Below are 18,678 nucleotides of genomic sequence, written 5' to 3' on the forward strand. Positions count from 1 at the left end.
TATCAACAATATTCGAGGATAGACTATTTTTTTATCCCACACAACCAACTACATGCAATTAATAATATACAGGTTGGTACAATTACGTGGTCAGACCATGCTCCAATTACTATGGAGTATGAATTAAGAAAAGAGCAAGGAGGTAGACATCAAACATGGAGGCTTAATGAAAGCCTGCTACAAGATGAAATGGCCAAAATGGATATTAAAAATGAGCTAGAAGAATTCTTTCAGAACAATAAAACATCAGACACAGACCCTTGCATTATATGGGAGGCACATAAAGCTGTAATAAGGGGTACTTTGATTAAAAACGGTTCAAGAATAAAAAAAAATCGAACTGCAAAATTGGAAACTTTATTTACAGAACTGCAAAAACTAGAAGCGACGCACAAGCATAATAACTCACCAATGACGGAAAACAATATGATGAAAGTCAGAGGAGAAATCAATGAGATACTATTTTATAAAGCAAGATCAGCATTACAGATTAGTCAGAAAAAAGTTTATGAAATGGGGGATAAATGTGGGAGATTACTGGCAAACGCTTTGAGAGAACAAACGCTAAATACATACATCCCACAAATAAGAAAGAGAAATGGTCAGATGGCAGTTTTAACAAAACAAATAGCTGAGGAATTTAAAACATATTACTCATCACTATACAATCTGTAACCTCGAAGCCCGAAACCATCTCAAATAGAGGAATACTTGGCGACTTCTTTGATGCCTCAATTAGAGGAATATGAAAGAGAGGACCTGGGCTCCGAGATTACAGAAGAAGAATTGGAAGCAGCAATTTCTAATCTTAAAGTGGAGAAAGCACCAGGCCCAGATGGATATACTATCCAATACTACAAAACATTTTTTCCACAATTAAAGAAATTTATGGTGGAAATGTTTAATGCATGGGGCAAGGGTAAGAAAATGCTGAGAGAAACACTCCATGCCCATATAACGATATTACTTAAGGAAGATAAAGATCCAACATCATGCGCCAGCTACAGACCCATATCTTTATTAAATACAGATTTGAAAATATTTACAAAAATTATAGCTACTAGAATCCAAAAATATATAGTAAAACTAGTAAATTTAGATCAAGTAGGATTTACACCGCTGAGAGAGGCACGTGACAACACGATAAAAGTACTAAACTTATTATATGTAGCGCAGCAAAAACAGTTAAAAAGTGTATTTTTAAGTACAGACGCTGAAAAAGCTTTTGATAGAGTGAGCTGGAAGTTCATGATGGCAGTATTGAGATATGTGGGCATGGACGAAACAGTATTGAATTGGATTTCACAGATTTACTCAAACCCATTAGCGAAGGTGAGAGTGAACAGCACCTTGTCGGAAGACATATGGATTCATAATGGAACTAGGCATAATGGAACTTTCACCCCTGCTATTCATTTTGACGTTGGAACCCTTCCTTTGTAAAATAAGACTAAATTCAGACATTACAGGAATTAGAATCGGTCAACACCAACATAAGATATCTGCCTTCGCAGACGACATGCTGTTCACTCTCACCAATCCGATTATTTCACTCCCTAATCTTTTGAGAGAGTTTGAGGAATATGGAGAACTATCCAATCTTAAAATAAATGTAAATAAATCAGTAGCGATGGGAGTAGGGATAGAACAAAAATTGCTGCAAAATTAAAACTAAATTTTAGTCTGAAATGGACAAATAGAGCAATAAAATATCTAGGGTTGCAAATTACGCCGGAGTTCTCCCAGTTGTATGATGCAAACTTTCTTATGTTGCTGAAATCTATTCGAACCCTGCTTCAGAAATGGGGAAAGGGAACGTTTTCATGGTTAGCCAGGTGTAATATCATAAAAATGTCTATCCTACCAAAATGCTTATATCTCCTCCAAACTTTACCGATATATATACCACAGAAATTCTTTAAACAAATGGACACTATATGGAAGGAATTTATATGGGCAGCCAAGCATCCAAGATTGAGCAAGAGAGTTATGACTTTACGAAAAGAAGAAGGAGGGCTGTCTGTCCCGGATATGAGGAGGTATTACCAAACAATATATTTAGGTAGATTTATGGACTGGTGTAGACACAGGGAAATAAAGCTATGGCCAAACATGGAACAAGCGCAATTTGAAATTCCTTTGAGAAGAGCTCCTTTTGTAGTCAGAGTTTGCCAAATATTATGAAATTACACCCACTCATAGGACACACAATTAAAATCTGTGCAAAAACATTCCAACAATATAAATTGATTAATAGAAACTCAGCATTAACACCGGTATTGGGTAACCCCAATTTCACGCCAGGTTACAAGGACGAAAAAATTCAAAGATTTAATCGAAAGGGGCATTTTCCAAGTGGACCATTTTTTAACACAAGAGGGCTGGATAAAAGAAAGGGAGTTGGTGGATCCCCTGGGGGAGTACAGACTGGATCGCTGGAGAGCGATCCAGCTGGTGCACTTCCTCGGGACCCTACCAAGGCCTAATCAAATAACTTTACTACATACAAAATTTGAGGAGATGTGTGTACAAAAAGGGACAATAACACATTCCATATCGAAAATATACGCGATGTTGAATAACCAGAGGGAAAATCAATATTTGACATATATGACTGATTGGGAGAGGGAACTCAATAGTACTTTTTCAGAAACAGAGAGAAGGCAAATATTCCAGCTGACCTCCTCGACATCCACCAGTACAAAAATACAGGAGGAAACTACAAAATATTATCAAGATGGTACCAAACCCCGGTAAAATTGAATAAAATGTCATCAACAAATACGGATGAGTGTTGGAGATGTGGAGAAGGAAGGGGGACAATGCTACATATATTCTGGTCGTGTTCCAGATTGGAAAAATTCTGGAAACAGATCCATGAAATAATACAATCTTTAACAGATCACCCAGTGACAAAGGAACCAGCCCTATTCCTTCTCCACAAATCCGACATCCCAAGAAATCAATATAAAAATTAATTAATCCCTTACTTAACGCAGCGAAAAGGTGTATTCCCTTAAAATGGAAAAACGAGATATCCCCAGATATCAACATGTGGATAAATAAAGTGGAAGAGGTAAATAAATTTGAAAATCTTATATTAAATGGGAAAATATCATTCAATATGGGATAGATGGAACTTATTTTTCATGTCGAGAAGATAAGAATAAAGATAAGGAGCTACAGTAGAAGATAGAAGAAGGTACATATTTACGAGACCTTCGCAATTTATAAATTAATAACGTCCGTTTCCACCACCCTTCTCACATTATTATTTCTCTTTCTAATCCAACTTTCTCTTTTTTTTTTTTTCTCTAATCGTACAATAATCAGCAGGACCAATGAATAGATTAGAGCTCTGGGGAACTCTGGAGGTTTGGGGTTTTCTTTTTTTTTCTTTTTTCGTTTAACCACTTGCCTACAGTGCACTTTCACCCCCTTCCTGCCCAGACCGATTTTCAGCTTTCAGCGCTCTCACACTTTGACTGAGAATTACTCAGTCATGCAACACTTTACCCATACAAAAATTGTGTCCTTTTTTTCACACAAATAGAGCTTTCTTTTGATGGTATTTGATCAATACTGGGTTTTTTATTTTTTGTGCTATAAATAAAAAAAGACTGAAAATATCGTGAAAAAACGCATTTTTCTTTGTTTCTGTCATAAAATTTTGCAAATTAGTCATTTTTCTTCACAAATTTTGGCCAAAATTTATACTGCTACTTATCTTTGGTAAAAAAAAACCAAATAAGTGTATATTATTTGGTCTTTGTGAAAGTTATAGAGTCCACAAGTTATGGTGCTATTCATTGAAAATTGATCACACTTGATCACACCTGATGTACTGAAGGCCTATCTCATTTCTTGAGACACTAAAAGGTCAGGAAAGTACAAATACCCCCCAAATGACCCCTTTTTGGAAAGTAGACATTCCAAGGTATTTAATAAGGGGCATGGTGAGTTTTTTGAAGTTGTAATTTTTTCCCACAATGCTTTGCAAAATGAAGATTTTTTTTTTTATTTTTTATTTTTTTACAAATTGCCGTATTAACAGGTTATTTCTCTCACACAGCACATGTATACTTGCAACTACACCCCAAAACACATTCTACTACTCCTCCTGAGTATGGCGATACCACATGTGTGAGACTTTATCACAGCCTGGCCACATACAGAGGCCTAACATCCGAGTAGCAGCGTCCGGCATTCTAGGAGCACAAATTACACATATCATTTCCTGACAACCTATCGCACTTTTGAAGGCCCTGGAGCACCAGGACAATGGAAACCCCCATAAAATGACCCCATTTTGGAAAGCAAACAGCCCAACGTATAATTTTTGAGGCATAATGAGTCTTTTGAATATGTCATTTTTTTCCACAAGTTTTTGGAAAATGTGGAAAGAAAATGAAAACACATTTTTTTTTACCCAAAGCTGTCCATTTATGCAATATTTCTAACACATCGCATGTACATAGCAAAACTTGCACCCCAAAATACATTCTGCTATTCCTCCTGAGTATGGCGATACCACATGTGTAACACTTTTTCACAGCCTGGCCACATACATAGGCCTCACATCCAAGTAGCGCTTTACACAAAGTTGTCCATTTATCCACTTTAAGACTGGGCCTATTTTTGACACTTGGTGTTTACAAGCTAAAATCATTTTTTTTGCTAGAAAACTATTTGGAACCCCCAAACATTATATATTTTTTTTTAGCAGAGACCCTAGAGAATAAAATGGAGATCGTTGCAATATTTTTTATCACACCATATTTGCGCAGCAGTCTTCCAAATGCGATTTTTTTGAAAAAAATTCACTTTTTTGAACTAAAAAATAAGAAAACAGTAAATTTAGCCCAATTTTTTCCATAATGTGAAAGATAATGTTACGCTGAGTAATTAGATACCCAACATGTCATGCTTCAAAATTGCGCATGCTCACAGAATGGCGCCAAACATTGGTACTTAAAAATCCCCATAGGCAACATTTTAAAAATTTCTGCAGGTTACTAGCTTAGAGTTACAGAGGAGGTCTAGGGCTCAAATTATTGCACTCGCTCTAACGATCGCGGCGATACCTCACATGTATGGTTTGAACACCGTTTACATATGTGGGCGGGACTTGCGTATGCGTTTGCTTCTGCGCGCGAGCTAACGGGGACAGGGCGCTTTAATTTTTTTTTTTTTTTTTTTCCTATTTATTTTATTTATTATTTTTTTATTTTTACACAGTTTAAAAAAAAAAAATGTTTTGATCATTTTTATTCCTATTACAAGGAATGTAAACATCCCTTGTAATAGAAATAGGCATGACAGGTCCTCTTTATTGTGAGATCTGGGGTCAAAAAGACCTCACACCTCACAACTACACTAAAAAAGAAAAAAAAAAAAAAAATTGTTGAAAGAGGAAAAAAAAAAAAGCAAAAAAAAAAAGCGGCCCTTTAAACCTGTTGCTAGGCAACGTCTTTTGACGTAGCTCCGGTCCTCCAAGACCATAGAGTTGAGTGAGGGCCATCTTGCCCTCACTCGACTTCCTGTCTCTAAAGATCCGGGACCGGATAGTTTTCCCCGCTGCCGGCGGGTCCGGTAAGCTGGGAAAACGTCTGGGACGCGGCAGGAGGGGGGGGGGGCACCTCTTCCCCTGCACCGTAAGGGTAATTCCGCGGCGAATCTGCCACTGGGACCACCCTTATCTGAAAGCCGACCGCCCGCCGTTTCAAAAAATACCGGGGTTATGGGGGCTATCTGCTGCCATAACCCCAGTATTTAGCTTTTAATGGCCGACGCATATAGTCGTTAGGCGGTCAGTAAGTGATTGCATGTATATGGCAAACAGGTGACGATGACTGACGGGGTGACAGGTGACGATGACTGATGGGGTGACAGGTGACGATGACTTATGGGGTGACAGGTGACGATGACTGATGGGGTGACAGGTGACGATGACTGATGGGGTGACAGGTGACGATGATTGATGAGGTGACAGGTGATGATGATTGATGAGGTGACAGGTAACGATGATTGATGGGGTGACAGGTGACGATGATTGATGGGGTGACAGGTGACAGTCACTGATGGGGTGACATATGACGATGATTGATGGGGTGACAAGTGACGATCACTGATGGGGTGTCAAGTGACGATGACTGATGGGGTGACAGGTGACGGTGATTGATGGGGTGACAGGTGACGGGCGATGGTCACTGATGGGTGACAGGTGACGGGCGATGGTCACTGATGGGTGACAGGTGACGGGCGATGGTGCACGGCGGTACTGATGGCAGTCTCTGGTGACCGGTGAACTTTCGGGCTACGTTCACATGTGAGCGTAGCGATCATGGGCGGAATCACTGCGATTCTGCCCGTGATCCAGAAATCATTGCAAATTGCGGGGCGCCTGTGCGTTGCCCGTGATTTGCAATAGCACCCCAAATGCTGTGCGATGTTGCTGCGATTTCTGCCTGCCGAATCGCAGTAACATCGCGCAAACAACGCATTACGCTCCAAAGAAGCTCTTGTACCTTTTTTGGGCGTCATGCGATGTTTGCGCGATGTTACCGCGATTCGGCAGGCGGAAATGGCGGCAACATCGCACAGCGTTTGGGGTGCTATTGCAAATCAGGGGCAACGCACAGGCGTCCCGCGATTTGCAATGATTTCCGGATCGCGGGCAGAATCGCAGTGATTCTGCCTGCGATCGCTGCGCTCACATGTGAACGTTATGGGTGTCAATTTCTGGGCACTGATGAGGTGACTGTTGGGTGACAGGTGACATTGGGGGGGGGCTGAGGACTGTGTGGGGACCTTTATTAGTGTGATTTTTACTTTTGACATGTGTACAGATCAGTAACTCACTATTTCTAGCTCTTCTCCCCTCATACTGGAAACTGTATGAGGGGAGAAGAGCTAGTAACACTGAGTTACTGCTCTTTGTTTACATTTTGTGATCGGCTGTGAATGGATTCACAGCCGATCACATAGTAAACAGTCACTGTCAGTGACTGTTTACTACCGCCGGTGACAGCTGTGTTCCTACGGAACACAGTGCCACCGACATGACCGCGCTGCGCGCTCCCGATCGCGCATGCGCGGTCATCTGGTGGGCGCCTTCATTGTGATCGGCTGTGTCATTGGAACACAGCCGATCACGTGGGAAACAGCCACGCCCATTGGCTGTTTCCCCCCTGCCGGTGACGGGGGGTGTCCCGGGGACACCCCGACACCGGCAGTGCAGGGCGGCGCGCACGCGATCGCGCGCCTGCCCTGCTTAAAGTGCCGCCGTCATATGACGGCGGCCCAGGATAATGGTCGCTCCGCTCCGCCGTCATATGACGGCGGGCGGGCGGCAAGCGGTTAAACTACATACCAGATACCTCTATTTATACCCAAGAGAGAAAAATTTATTGAATTTATGAATATATGTTCCTACTTGGTTCTTACTATAGTATAAATAAGATATGAAAGTGTATGTTCAAGTGCGATGAGTATTTATGTATATGTCTTTTTTTTCTTCTTTGTTCTCCTTTTTTTTCTTTGGTTGTGTTCTGTATGAAAAAAATGTTAAATAAATAGAAAATTTAGTAAAAAAAAGAAATAATGTAGGCAAACACTTATGGAATAATTTTTTTTTCTCTTATTTGTTTGTCTCCTTTTTCATGATCATTTCTGTATAAAGGGTAACTGTTCCATGGAAAATGTATATTTTGTTTTTTGTTATATTTTGATTGAAAAATTAATAAAAATTATTAAATTAAAAAAAGTAGTGAGTGTACAGCTTTTATAACAGCGTAAATTTGCTGTCCCCTCAAAATAACTCAACACACAGCCCTTAATGTCTAAACCGCTGGCAACAAAAGTGAGTACACTCCTACATGAAAATGTCTAAATTGGGCCCAATTAGCCATTTTCCCCCCATTGGTGTCATGTGACTCGTTATGTTACAAGGTGAGCAATGAGGAGCAGGTGTGTTAAATAGTAATGAGCCGAACAACCCCCCGGTTCGCACCAGAACACCGCGAACAGAGGAAAAGTTCATTTGAACAAACAAACCCCATTGAAGTCTATGGTACTCGAACCTCAAAAATCAAATGGCCTCATTTTAAAGGCTTAAATGCAAGTTATTGCCCCAAAAAAGTGTATGGGGGTCCGGGTATTGACCTGGGGAACACGTAGCGATGAAAAAAAAAGATTTAAAAAAATTATAGTTTTTAAAGGAGCAGTGAATTACTGATTTTAATGAGGCTTAACTTCTTGCCGCCCGTGCTATAGCCGAAAGACGGCTACAGCGTGGGCTCTAATTTCCGGGAGGCCGTCTTTAAACGGCCTCCCAGTGACATGCTCCCCGCGCGCTCCCGCGAGTTTGCATCGGGGAAAATCTGTGTCGGCCGTGTCCCTTGGACACAGCAAATCACAGATCGTGGTAAATGGCCAATCACAGCGGCCATTTACCACGTGATCGGACCATGCAATGAGAGATGATCTCATATGTAAACATATGAGATCATCTCTCATCGCGAGCTCTCCTTCCTCACACAGAGACTGCGTGTGAGGAAGAGCAGAGCAGATCAGCGGTTAGGGGACACAGAAAAATGTAATCAGGGCACTGATCACCAGTGCCCTGATTACAAAAGAGGTAAATAAAATACAATAAGTGCCCACCATCAGTGCCCACAGTGCCCGCCATCAGTGCTGCCAGTCAGTGCCCATAGTGCTGCCAGTCAGTGCCCATCAGTGCCTGCTCATCTAGGCACTGATGGGCACTGACTAGCAGCACTATGGGCACTGAGTGTGGGCACCGCCGCCTCTCAGTGCCCATCAGTGCCGCCTCTCAGTGACCATCAGTGCCGCCCATCAGTGCCACCTCTCAGTGCCCATCAGTGCCACCTCTCAGTGCCCAGCGGTGCCACCTCTCAGTGCTCATCAGTGCCGCCTATCAGTGCCACCTATCAGTGCTCATCAGTGCGGCATATTAGTACCTCCTCATCAGTGCCACCTCATCAGTGCCCATAAGTGCCACCTCGTCAGTGCCCATCAGTGCAGCCTATCAATGCCCATCAGTGCTGCCTCATCAGCGCACATCAGTGAAGGAGAAAAATGTATTTATTTTCAAAATTTACTCGCAGAAAATAAGAAAAACTTTATTTTTTCCCAAATTTTCTGTCTATTTTCTTTTTTTTTTTTGTAAGAAATAAAAAACCCAGAGGTCATTAAATACCACCAAAAGAAAGCTCTATTTGTGTGAAAAGAATGATAAAAATTTCATATGGGTATAGTGTAGCATGACCGCGCAATTGTCATTCAAAGCGTGAGAGTGCTGAAAGCTGAAAATTGGCCTGGGCAGGAAGGGGGTGAAAGTGCCTGGTAGGCAAGTGGTTAAAGTGAAACTATAAAAATGAAAAATTCCTTTAAATATCGTGCCTGGGGGGTCTCCCTAATGTGCCTGTAAAGTAGCGCATCTCTACGATGTATGTAGCCTGCTGCAGCAATATTGACATTTCTAAAGGAAAAAAATGTCATATACAAATATACATACAAATTTCAAATCGCATATACTTGTCATACAGGTGCAGAAAAATTGGGCCTTGGTTGTTGGTGGTGCCTGAACACCGCAACCCCTCACAGTTACTCTTCCTGGGTGCAGGAACGGGCCCTGCTACTAAAAATTCCATACAAATTTGAAATGGCATGTACTTGTCATACAGGTGCAGAAAAATTGGACCTTGGTTGTTGGTGGTACCTGAACACCGCAACCTCTCACAGTTACTCTTGCTGGGTGCAAAAACAGGCCCTGCTGCTAAAAATTCTATACAAATTTTGAAATTGCATGTACTTGTCATACAGGTGCAAAAAATTGGGCCTTTGGTGTTGGTGGTGTCTGAACACCGTAACCAACCCCTCACAGTTACTCTTGCTGGGCGCCGGAATGGGACCTGCTGGTAGGAATTCCATACAAATTTGAAATCGCATTTACTTGTCATAGAGGTGCAGAAAAATTGGGCCTTGGGTGTTGGTGGTGCCTGAACACCGCAACCCCTCGCAGTTACTCTTGCTGGGCGCAGGAATGGGATCTGCTAGTCAGTGGTGTATTTAGGTTCTGTGCTGCCCTAGGCCTGACTAAGTTTGCCCACCCCCTAATTTAAATACGACCCTCCCCTTCCTGTAAGGACCACACCCCTTCCTGTTTATGACCCTGTCATCTGTACAACACAAACCACAACCACAGTCTATCTGTGCCCATCAGCATGGCCCTATCAGTTCCCATAAGTTCAGCCTCATCAGTGTCCATCAGTGCCACCTCATTACTGCCCATCAGTGCAGCCTCATCAGTGCAGCATATCAGTGTGGCCTCATCTGAAACAAGATGGATTTGCAGCTGCAGAAAAACTCCACTCAGTAGTCATGTTGAGATACGTTTAAAATACCAATTCCAACTCCCAAGACTCATCACTGTGGTCTGTCTGATTCAGCATACAAATATACACACTCAATAAGATGTTCCTGGAGTGATAGATGTATATAGCAGTATAGTGGTGATGAGCTAAAGAGACAGGTATGAACAGTGACAATAGGTGAACAGCACTTGAGAGAAATGTTCATGAGAGTATAGATGGTAACAGATAGGATGCAGATAGGTTAGCAATCATGTATGGTAGTAGGTGGTAGGATAGCAGATGACATACAGGAGAGACTAACCCAGTGCAAGGATAGATGTTAGTAGGCTCAAGAGCTAGCAATCTAAACAACAGTGCAGATGATAGTAACAGTCCTTAATATGCAGAGCTAGATAGTGTAAGCTTAGTAGGAAGGTTTATGGAGGATTCCCCTGCGGGGTACTTATCACTAATAGCAAGCAGTAGTAGAGAGGTTCGGTATGAGCGAGTGATCCGGTAGCGGGATACAGGGATCAGTAGCGAGGTTCCGACAGCGAGGTACGCTTGTGAGCATGTGAGCTTCAAGGCAGGTTGAACGAACATGTGAGTGAGAACGCCGGCGGTTGAAATAGCCGCTCTGCGGCGCTCAGTGATGACAGCATCGGTCTTAAAGGTGTATGCGCACCTACCAGAAGAGAATGGTGGGACGCATACACTGACTTGGAAAGTGGAATAAAGGGTACCAGAGGTACCAGAACATTACACAGTGGCCATCAGTACAGCCCCATCAGTGGCCACCAGTGTAGCGTATCAGTGCCCATTAGTGCAGCCTATCATACCGGCAGGTAACAGTGTGACTGCTTTATGGGGATGCCAGACTGATTTGTCTCCTGGACCCTGCCCTCTGGCCCAATTCGCCCCAAAATACTGGCACTAAACTAAAAGTGCAGCGCAAGTCAGCAGGGACCCTTTTCGTGCGGAAGCCAGGAGGAGGCGTTTTTTTTTGCTGCCCCCCTGCAAAGTGCCCCCCTAGGCCTGGGCCTTGTCAGCCTAGGCCAAGATACAGCACTGTTGCTAGTAAGAATTCCATACAAATTTAAAATCATCACATCTCTATCTATATATAGTGCTATCGATTACATCATATCAGGTCATTGCGTATTTTATCAGTCATTTGCGTATACCTGCTCCATATATACACCTGAGACCTTGTAACATTAAGGAGTCACATAACACCAGGGAATGAAAATGGCTAATTGGGCCCAATTTGGACATTTTCACATTAATGGCTGTGTGTTGAGTTATTTTGAGGGGACAGCAAATTTACACTGTTATACAAGTTGTACACTCACTACTTTACATTGTAGCAAAGTGTCATTTCTTCAGTGTTGTCACATGAAAAGATATAATAAAATATTTATTAAAATGTGAGGGGTGTACTCAGTTTTGTGATATACTATGTGTGTGTATATATATATATATATATATATATATATATATATATATATATACACACACTGCTCAACAAAATTAAGGGGACACGCTTGAATCAGAGTATAGCATCAAGTCAATTAGACTCCTGGGTAATTGATCTGGTCAGTTAAGTAGCAGAGGGGGTTGTTAATCAGTTTTAGCTACTTGGGTGTTAATGAAATTACCAAAAGGTACACTAGATGGGTAACAATGAGACAACCTCCAAAACAGGAATGGTTTTACAGGTGGAGGCCACTGACATTTTTTTCCCTACTCATCCTTTCTGACTAGTTTTGCATTTTGCTAGGTTCAGTGTCACTATTGGTATCATGAGGCCATACCTGGACCCTATAGAGGTTGCACAGGCAGTCCAACTCCTCCAGGATGGCACATCAGTAAGTGCCATCGCCAGAAGGCTTGCTGTGTCTCCAAGCACAGTCTCAAGAGTAGGGAGGAAATTCCAGGAGACAGGCAGTTACTCTAAGAGAGCTGGACAGGGCTGAGAAGGTCCTTAACCCATCAGCAGGACCGGTACCTGCTCCTTTGTGGAACAGGATGAGCACTGCCAGAGCCCTACAAAATGACCTCCAGCAGGCCACTGGTGTCAATGTCTCTGACCAAACAATCAGAAACAGACTTAATGAGGGTGGCTTGAGGGCCTGATGTCCTCTAGTGGGTCATGTGGTCACTGTGCTGCATCGTAGAGCTCTATTGGCATTTGCCATTAAACACCAGAATTGACAGGTCTGCCAATGGCGCCCTGTGCTTTTTACAGATGAGAGCAGGTCCACCCTGAGCACACGTAGCAGATGTCAAAAGGGCCTGGAGAAGTGGAGGAAAATTTTATGCTGCCTAAAACATATCGTTCAGCATGACCGTTTTGGTGGTGGGTCAGTGATGGTCTGAGGAGGTATATCCATGGAGAGACACACAGACCTCTACAAGCTTGACAATGGCACCCTGACTGTCAGACCCTATGTTGGGGCAGTGGGTCCTGGGTTCCACCTGGTGCATTACAATACCCGGCCTCATGTGGTGAGAGTATTCAGCCAGTTTCTGGAGGATGAAGTAATTGATATCATTGAATGGCCCTCACACTCACCTGACCTAAATCCAATAGAACACCTCTGTGACAATATGTTTTGTGCCATCCGACGTGGCCAGGTTGCATCTCAGTCTGTTCAGGAGCTCAGTGATGCCCTGGTGATGTTGTCAGGCATGCATACAAGCACGGCCGGACATACAAACTACTGAGTACCATTTTGAGTTGTTGCAATTCATTTTCAGCAAAATGGACTAGCCTGCGGCATAATTTTTTCACTTTTATTTTCAGGGTGTCTTTGAATTCAGCCCTCTGTAGGATGATAATTTTCATTTCCATCAAACAATGTGGCATCCTTTCATTCCAAACACATTACCCAGTCCATATAAGTATAGATGCCCAGCATGGTATTTCTCCCCATTGAGATATGATTTGTTTTCAACGTGTTCTTTTAATTTTTTTGAACAGTGTGTATATGTATATGTGTATGTGTGTGTATATATATATATATATATATATATACATATATTCACCCAGTATATATGCATATAAAATGTTATATATCAATCAACTTGGGTACAACCAGCATGCCGGGTTTACCTGTGATTATCGCTAGCGACTGCTATAGCCCCTAGCAATAATCACTGTGTTTTCCCGGCAGGTGCAGCTTCCCCGCCCCTGTGCTAGGAAAAGACAATAGCCCAGCAGGAGGAATTTCCTCATGAACACTGTCTGTGTTGATAAGGGAATTAAGCTAATTTCTTTCCTGCACCCCGTGGTCACAGGAATGAAATTTTCTCTGTGTATGGCCTGCTTTAGTGATTATGGGGTCTGACAGGAAACAGAGGCAGGACTATGTGAGATCACAGAAGCATTAATGCTATGTTGGGATCTCTGTAGGTTGGGCCTTCAGTAGCTCTTTTTCATCGTTCTAAGATATGACGAAAACACTTTCAAAAATGATTTGAGGCAGGGGGGGGGGGGGCGTGTCCAGCAGCCGAGTGTAGAGGACGCAGGAAAAGAGAGCTCCGTGACAGGATTCAAAATCAGCATCCATCCTGCGGACTGAGGCTTCGGTTTGGGCTATACAAACACTGGGGTAGCTCCACACACTCATCCGGACTTAACAATCCAAATATTGAAGCCCGTGAGACCCGCCGCCTACCTCGGACACTTCAAGGCCTACCTGCCGGCTGAAGCCGCGGTCTTTCCTGCGGGAGGCCGCGATCTGCACATCGGGGACCCGGTATGAATCTTCCACATCCTGGCCGGAGTCACCCCCACCGGGTCTCCTACAGCTCCACCAGCGGACCTGTGGACCAGAGGCAGGGCAGGCAGGTCGGATTACTGAACGCCGGGACCCGCGGCCTAACCGCGATCCGCCGCCACAGGATCCACGGGCTCCCGTAGGCCGCATCTGGCTCAATCCCCCTAATCCAGCGTTGGCAGCCACTTGAAATACCCTCGGGCTCTCTCCACAACACCATAGGACATCTTTTTTGGCAATATTGGAGGAGAAGACCTTAAAAACTTCTCAAAAATTGACCTAACATGGGGAGCGAGAATGGCGGTAATAAAAAGGACCATCCTTCCTCAAATCTTATACTTATTTAGAGCACTACCCGTCCCCATACCCAAAACACAGTTGAATGCCCTTAAGAGTATTATTAGGAAATTTATTTGGTCAGGGAAAAAAGCCCGCATAGCCTTCAATATACTCACTGCACACAAATCGATGGGAGGAGCTGGACTACCAAACTTACAAGCCTATTGGTGGGCCTCAAGGCTAGACCAAATAAAACATTGGTGCACCAGTAGTGAAACCCCACTATGGGCATTAATTGAGAAAGATTTAGTGCCGACTGAAAGCCTAACACTCATGCTTCAGTGTAATTTATGGGTACCCTGGAACTGGCCCGACATTCCCATAACAGTCAAAGCTTCTCTGCAAGCTTGGAGAGCTATTTCCAAACTAACTCCTACAGTAAACCTTTTCCACGCTTGTGATATTCCTATCAAGATAGTAGAATCTAAATTTAAAAAGCTTAATGTCACTAAATTAGAGGATTACGGTCTATCACTCATTAAACAACTATACAGTAATTGTAGGCTTAAAGACAAAGAAGAAATTATACAGGAATTCTCCCTCCCTCATGACCTGTCACTCACCATTTCCAAGATAATTTTCACTCTAGCCAAACATCCACTATCAGAACTACTAACTAATTCCCAAACATGGAATTTCATCTCCACAGTACCACCCCTAACTAAAGGTATATCTCTCCTGCCTTACATCTGATTCCCTCAAAACCAAATCGCAACACATGCTGAAATGGGAGAAAACGCTTAACCACTCTTTCACCCTAAAACAATGGCAAATAGCGATCAATTCTACCCACAAACTATCACATTGCACAAATCATTGGGAAATGATGACAAAGATTGTAAATAGGTGGTATTTCACTCCCTATAGGTTATCCAAAATAATTCCCTCCCTCTCACCACTATGCTGGAGAGAATGTGGTAAAGTAGGTACCCTACAACACGTCCTCTGGGAGTGCCCCTCCCTCACAAGCTTTTGGAAAGCAATTTTCCAATGTATGTCATCCATCACTGGAATCTTAATGCCTCCCAATCAGGAGTTAGCATTATTGAATCTAAACATTGAACTATACCCACTAACATATAGACAAATGATTGTACATCTCCTTTCGGCTGCTAGGACTTTAATACTACGAAATTGGAAAACCACCAACACCCCAAATCTCTCTGAGGCAATCACCCTGGTTAATGAAAATTATAAACTGGAAAAAGCCTTATCCTTCAATGCTTTAACCCATCACAAATTTCAAAAAGCTTGGTCGGAATGGCCCTATTTGACCCCTTATACTAGAAGCTTATAATGTAACCCTTTACTTAGTTTAGTTCTACTTGTTTTGGTCCTGAGGATGATGGGAGGTGAAGACGACCCGTGGCTTGGTGACATTGTTCCCCTAGTGGTTCTGAGTCAGGGTGGTTCAATGCCTCTCATCTCCTCCCTGCATCAGAATAAACTGTGTTGACATTTACATGCATGATGCCTCTGCACTTGTACGAAGTTTATACTAATGTTTAAACACTGTACCATCTACTTTTGTATAATGTTCTACCTTGTTGTGGTTATTTTCTTTTCTTATTTCACATTCTGTTAATGTGATTTTCTGTTTTTCATCTGTATTTGAAATTTAATAAAAATTATTGATTGAAAAAAAAATGATTTGAGGCAACTAAAACACATTGCATTTGGATCTGTGAGTTCTGGTTCACAGGCTGCACACTTCAGCTTTAGCTTTTTCTTTAGTTAAAGGTCAAATCACAATTTTTTTTACTGCTTATATTGTAAAAATGTCTGTTAATTTAAATGTTTCTTGATGTAATTGCCCAATCAGGTCTCACAAGATGGAATTTATGCAGGCCTGTTGTAGTTCTTTTGGAGTGGGGGGCTCTGGATAAGGTTTTGAGGCACTATATAGTGAAGACCTGAAAAAAAAAATGAAAGTCGAACAGTAGATGAGGATCTTGGTGGCGGACAAGGGGAGCAGTACAGAGGATTGCTGAAGGCAGACAAGTAGTGTAGTATTGACTCACTATAAGTGAATGAGGAAAACAGAAAACTGGGGTGCTGGAGGCAGTTGAGAATGCAGCAGTGCAGTGAGATGCTGTAAGCAGACAAGAGGAGTATTACAGAGGGGTAATGGAGTGGAGCCATACAGGAGGCACTGGAGGTGCACAAACAGAATATTACAGGGAGCATTTGTGGGTGAAGTGTGATTTATTTTTTTATTTTGGGTGGAGTGCTGTTATATGGAGTTTTATTTTAATGCTTTAATGCATTGTATACAATTTGTCACACGATTTAGTATTCACTAAAACAGATTAGATTAAAATATTCATGAGTTAAAGAAGTAAAAGTGGCTATAGGGTAGAGTGGACGATTCATCTAGTAGTGGATTGGAGAATATAATTTACATCACCAGCTACCATTCCTTTTAACCCGCTTATGGGAATAACTGTATGTCACTTTCTTCACTAACATTTGTTTATGATTCATATTTTTGTATAATTAGAAAAACTCAAAACATTATTTGAAGGATGGATTTTCACTTTTCAAAATGAATTTTCAATTTGCTTAATGAATGAGAGGTGAAGCTTTATGAAAATTCACAGCAAAAAAAAAAACAGCTCAACTTTACCTTACTAACTAAGCCAAGTAGAAATTTGGTTTGTAAAGTAAGCATTCACTTAGCTCAGTAAATAAAGTGAAGCAAAATCCCTGTTTTTTCCTTATTTGCAAAGTGATTTTTTAAAGTGAAACATGTATTTGCAAAGTGAACATGTTCTTCTCCTTTAGGAAAGCAAAACTGTGTTTCTGACATTTTATCTGAAGTGATTGTAGCCATATCAGTGCACTTGTTATAAAACAATTTAGTGCTGTCTGTGATACTTTTTTATTTGCACTAGCATCCATTTTTTTAGGACAAACAGGTAGCTTGTCCTGAAAATTTGGAATTTGGAATAAATGTTAGTGAAAAAAAAAAAGTACTCGATTATATTTTATCCTACTCAAAACTTAACCTCACTCCCTCAGGCTATTTATAACACCTTCATAAGTATCATTTGTGTGAAAGCGTAATAGATGAATATTTTTATTTTTATATAGAGAATATTTTTATTTGTGAGATTAACAACCAAATGTTACCCAAGAATGAAAGGTAAAGAAAAATATATAAATTTTACTGTATGACAGAGCAAGCAATAACTGCAAGAAAACAGAATGGGATTGTTTACTAAAACTGGAAACTTTCAGGTTTTTTTTGTCAGAGCTTAATTAAACAAGCTACCATGCACAACTGCACCAGATTTTGCAGTCTCCAATTTTAGTAAATGAACCCCAAAGGAGGCAGAATTTCTCATAACAACCTTTTCTGTTTGTTTGCATTTTCTTTCCAGTGCCACTGATGGCCTACACATACCTCTAAGGCCCCTTTCACACAACGGGCTCCGTTTTGCTCAGCGGGGATATATCCGCCAATCCCCGCTGAGCAGCCGGATGGCAGCTCCGTCTCCGCTCTGTGCGCAGAGGCAGAGCTGTCAGAGCCCCGCTCTCCTCTATGGGAGATTGGATGAGAACAGACCGCCTGTCCGTTTTCATCCGATCTTATTGGATCCGATCCTCCAGACGGATGGAAAATAGGGTTTCCATGCATCTGGATTTTACTGACAGGATCGGATCAGATAGCAGCTAGTTTCAGTGGAGATGTCTCCGCTGACATCCGCTGCTCCATAAGGGCTGCATGGAACATCCGATCAGGTCCGCCTGAAAAACTGAGAGGCGGACCGGATCGGAAAGCCCGTGTGAAAGGGGCCTTAGTATGTACATGCAATATAGAAACAATCCAAACAATTCTAATTTTACATAAATAATTGTATAATTGTTATTCATATCTACTGTAAATAAAATAATATTTATGAATTTTTAATTAGTTCTCCAGCTGCTTACCTGTTCAGTGTACCAAATGCACATAGCAGCAACAACAACATACATACTCCACCTGAGTGGCGTAAGTAAGCAAAGGGTCTAACCACTGTTTACAAAATACATTTTCCTCAGTGTACCGATCAAAAGTAGCTCTTATGCCAGGTCCACATGGGCCAAATATAGTCTGAAATCAGCCAATAGAGTAGAAACTGGCCGACATTCTCACGACCGGCTTCTGTCGAATGGGCACACTGGAAAACCAGCATCCA

The 18,678-nt window shown here is 42.0% G+C and overlaps 1 protein-coding gene across 1 annotated transcript in view; it reads left to right on the forward strand.

The window, feature by feature from the left end:
* Positions 1-726: 726 nt before the first annotated feature.
* The window catches only part of GUCY2C (guanylate cyclase 2C), a gene marked incomplete at both ends in the record, with an annotated part of 728,187 nt that continues 710,235 nt past the window's right edge, over positions 727-18,678 (forward strand). The window contains one exon of the mRNA XM_082266300.1: positions 727-919. Within this exon, the coding sequence (XP_082122426.1) occupies positions 727-919 (193 nt within the window). The remainder of the gene's footprint in view (positions 920-18,678) is intronic.

The sequence above is a fragment of the Pelophylax lessonae genome, assembly GCF_965119305.1.
Source record: "Pelophylax lessonae genome assembly, chromosome: 8".
NCBI classification, from domain to species: domain Eukaryota; kingdom Metazoa; phylum Chordata; class Amphibia; order Anura; family Ranidae; genus Pelophylax; species Pelophylax lessonae.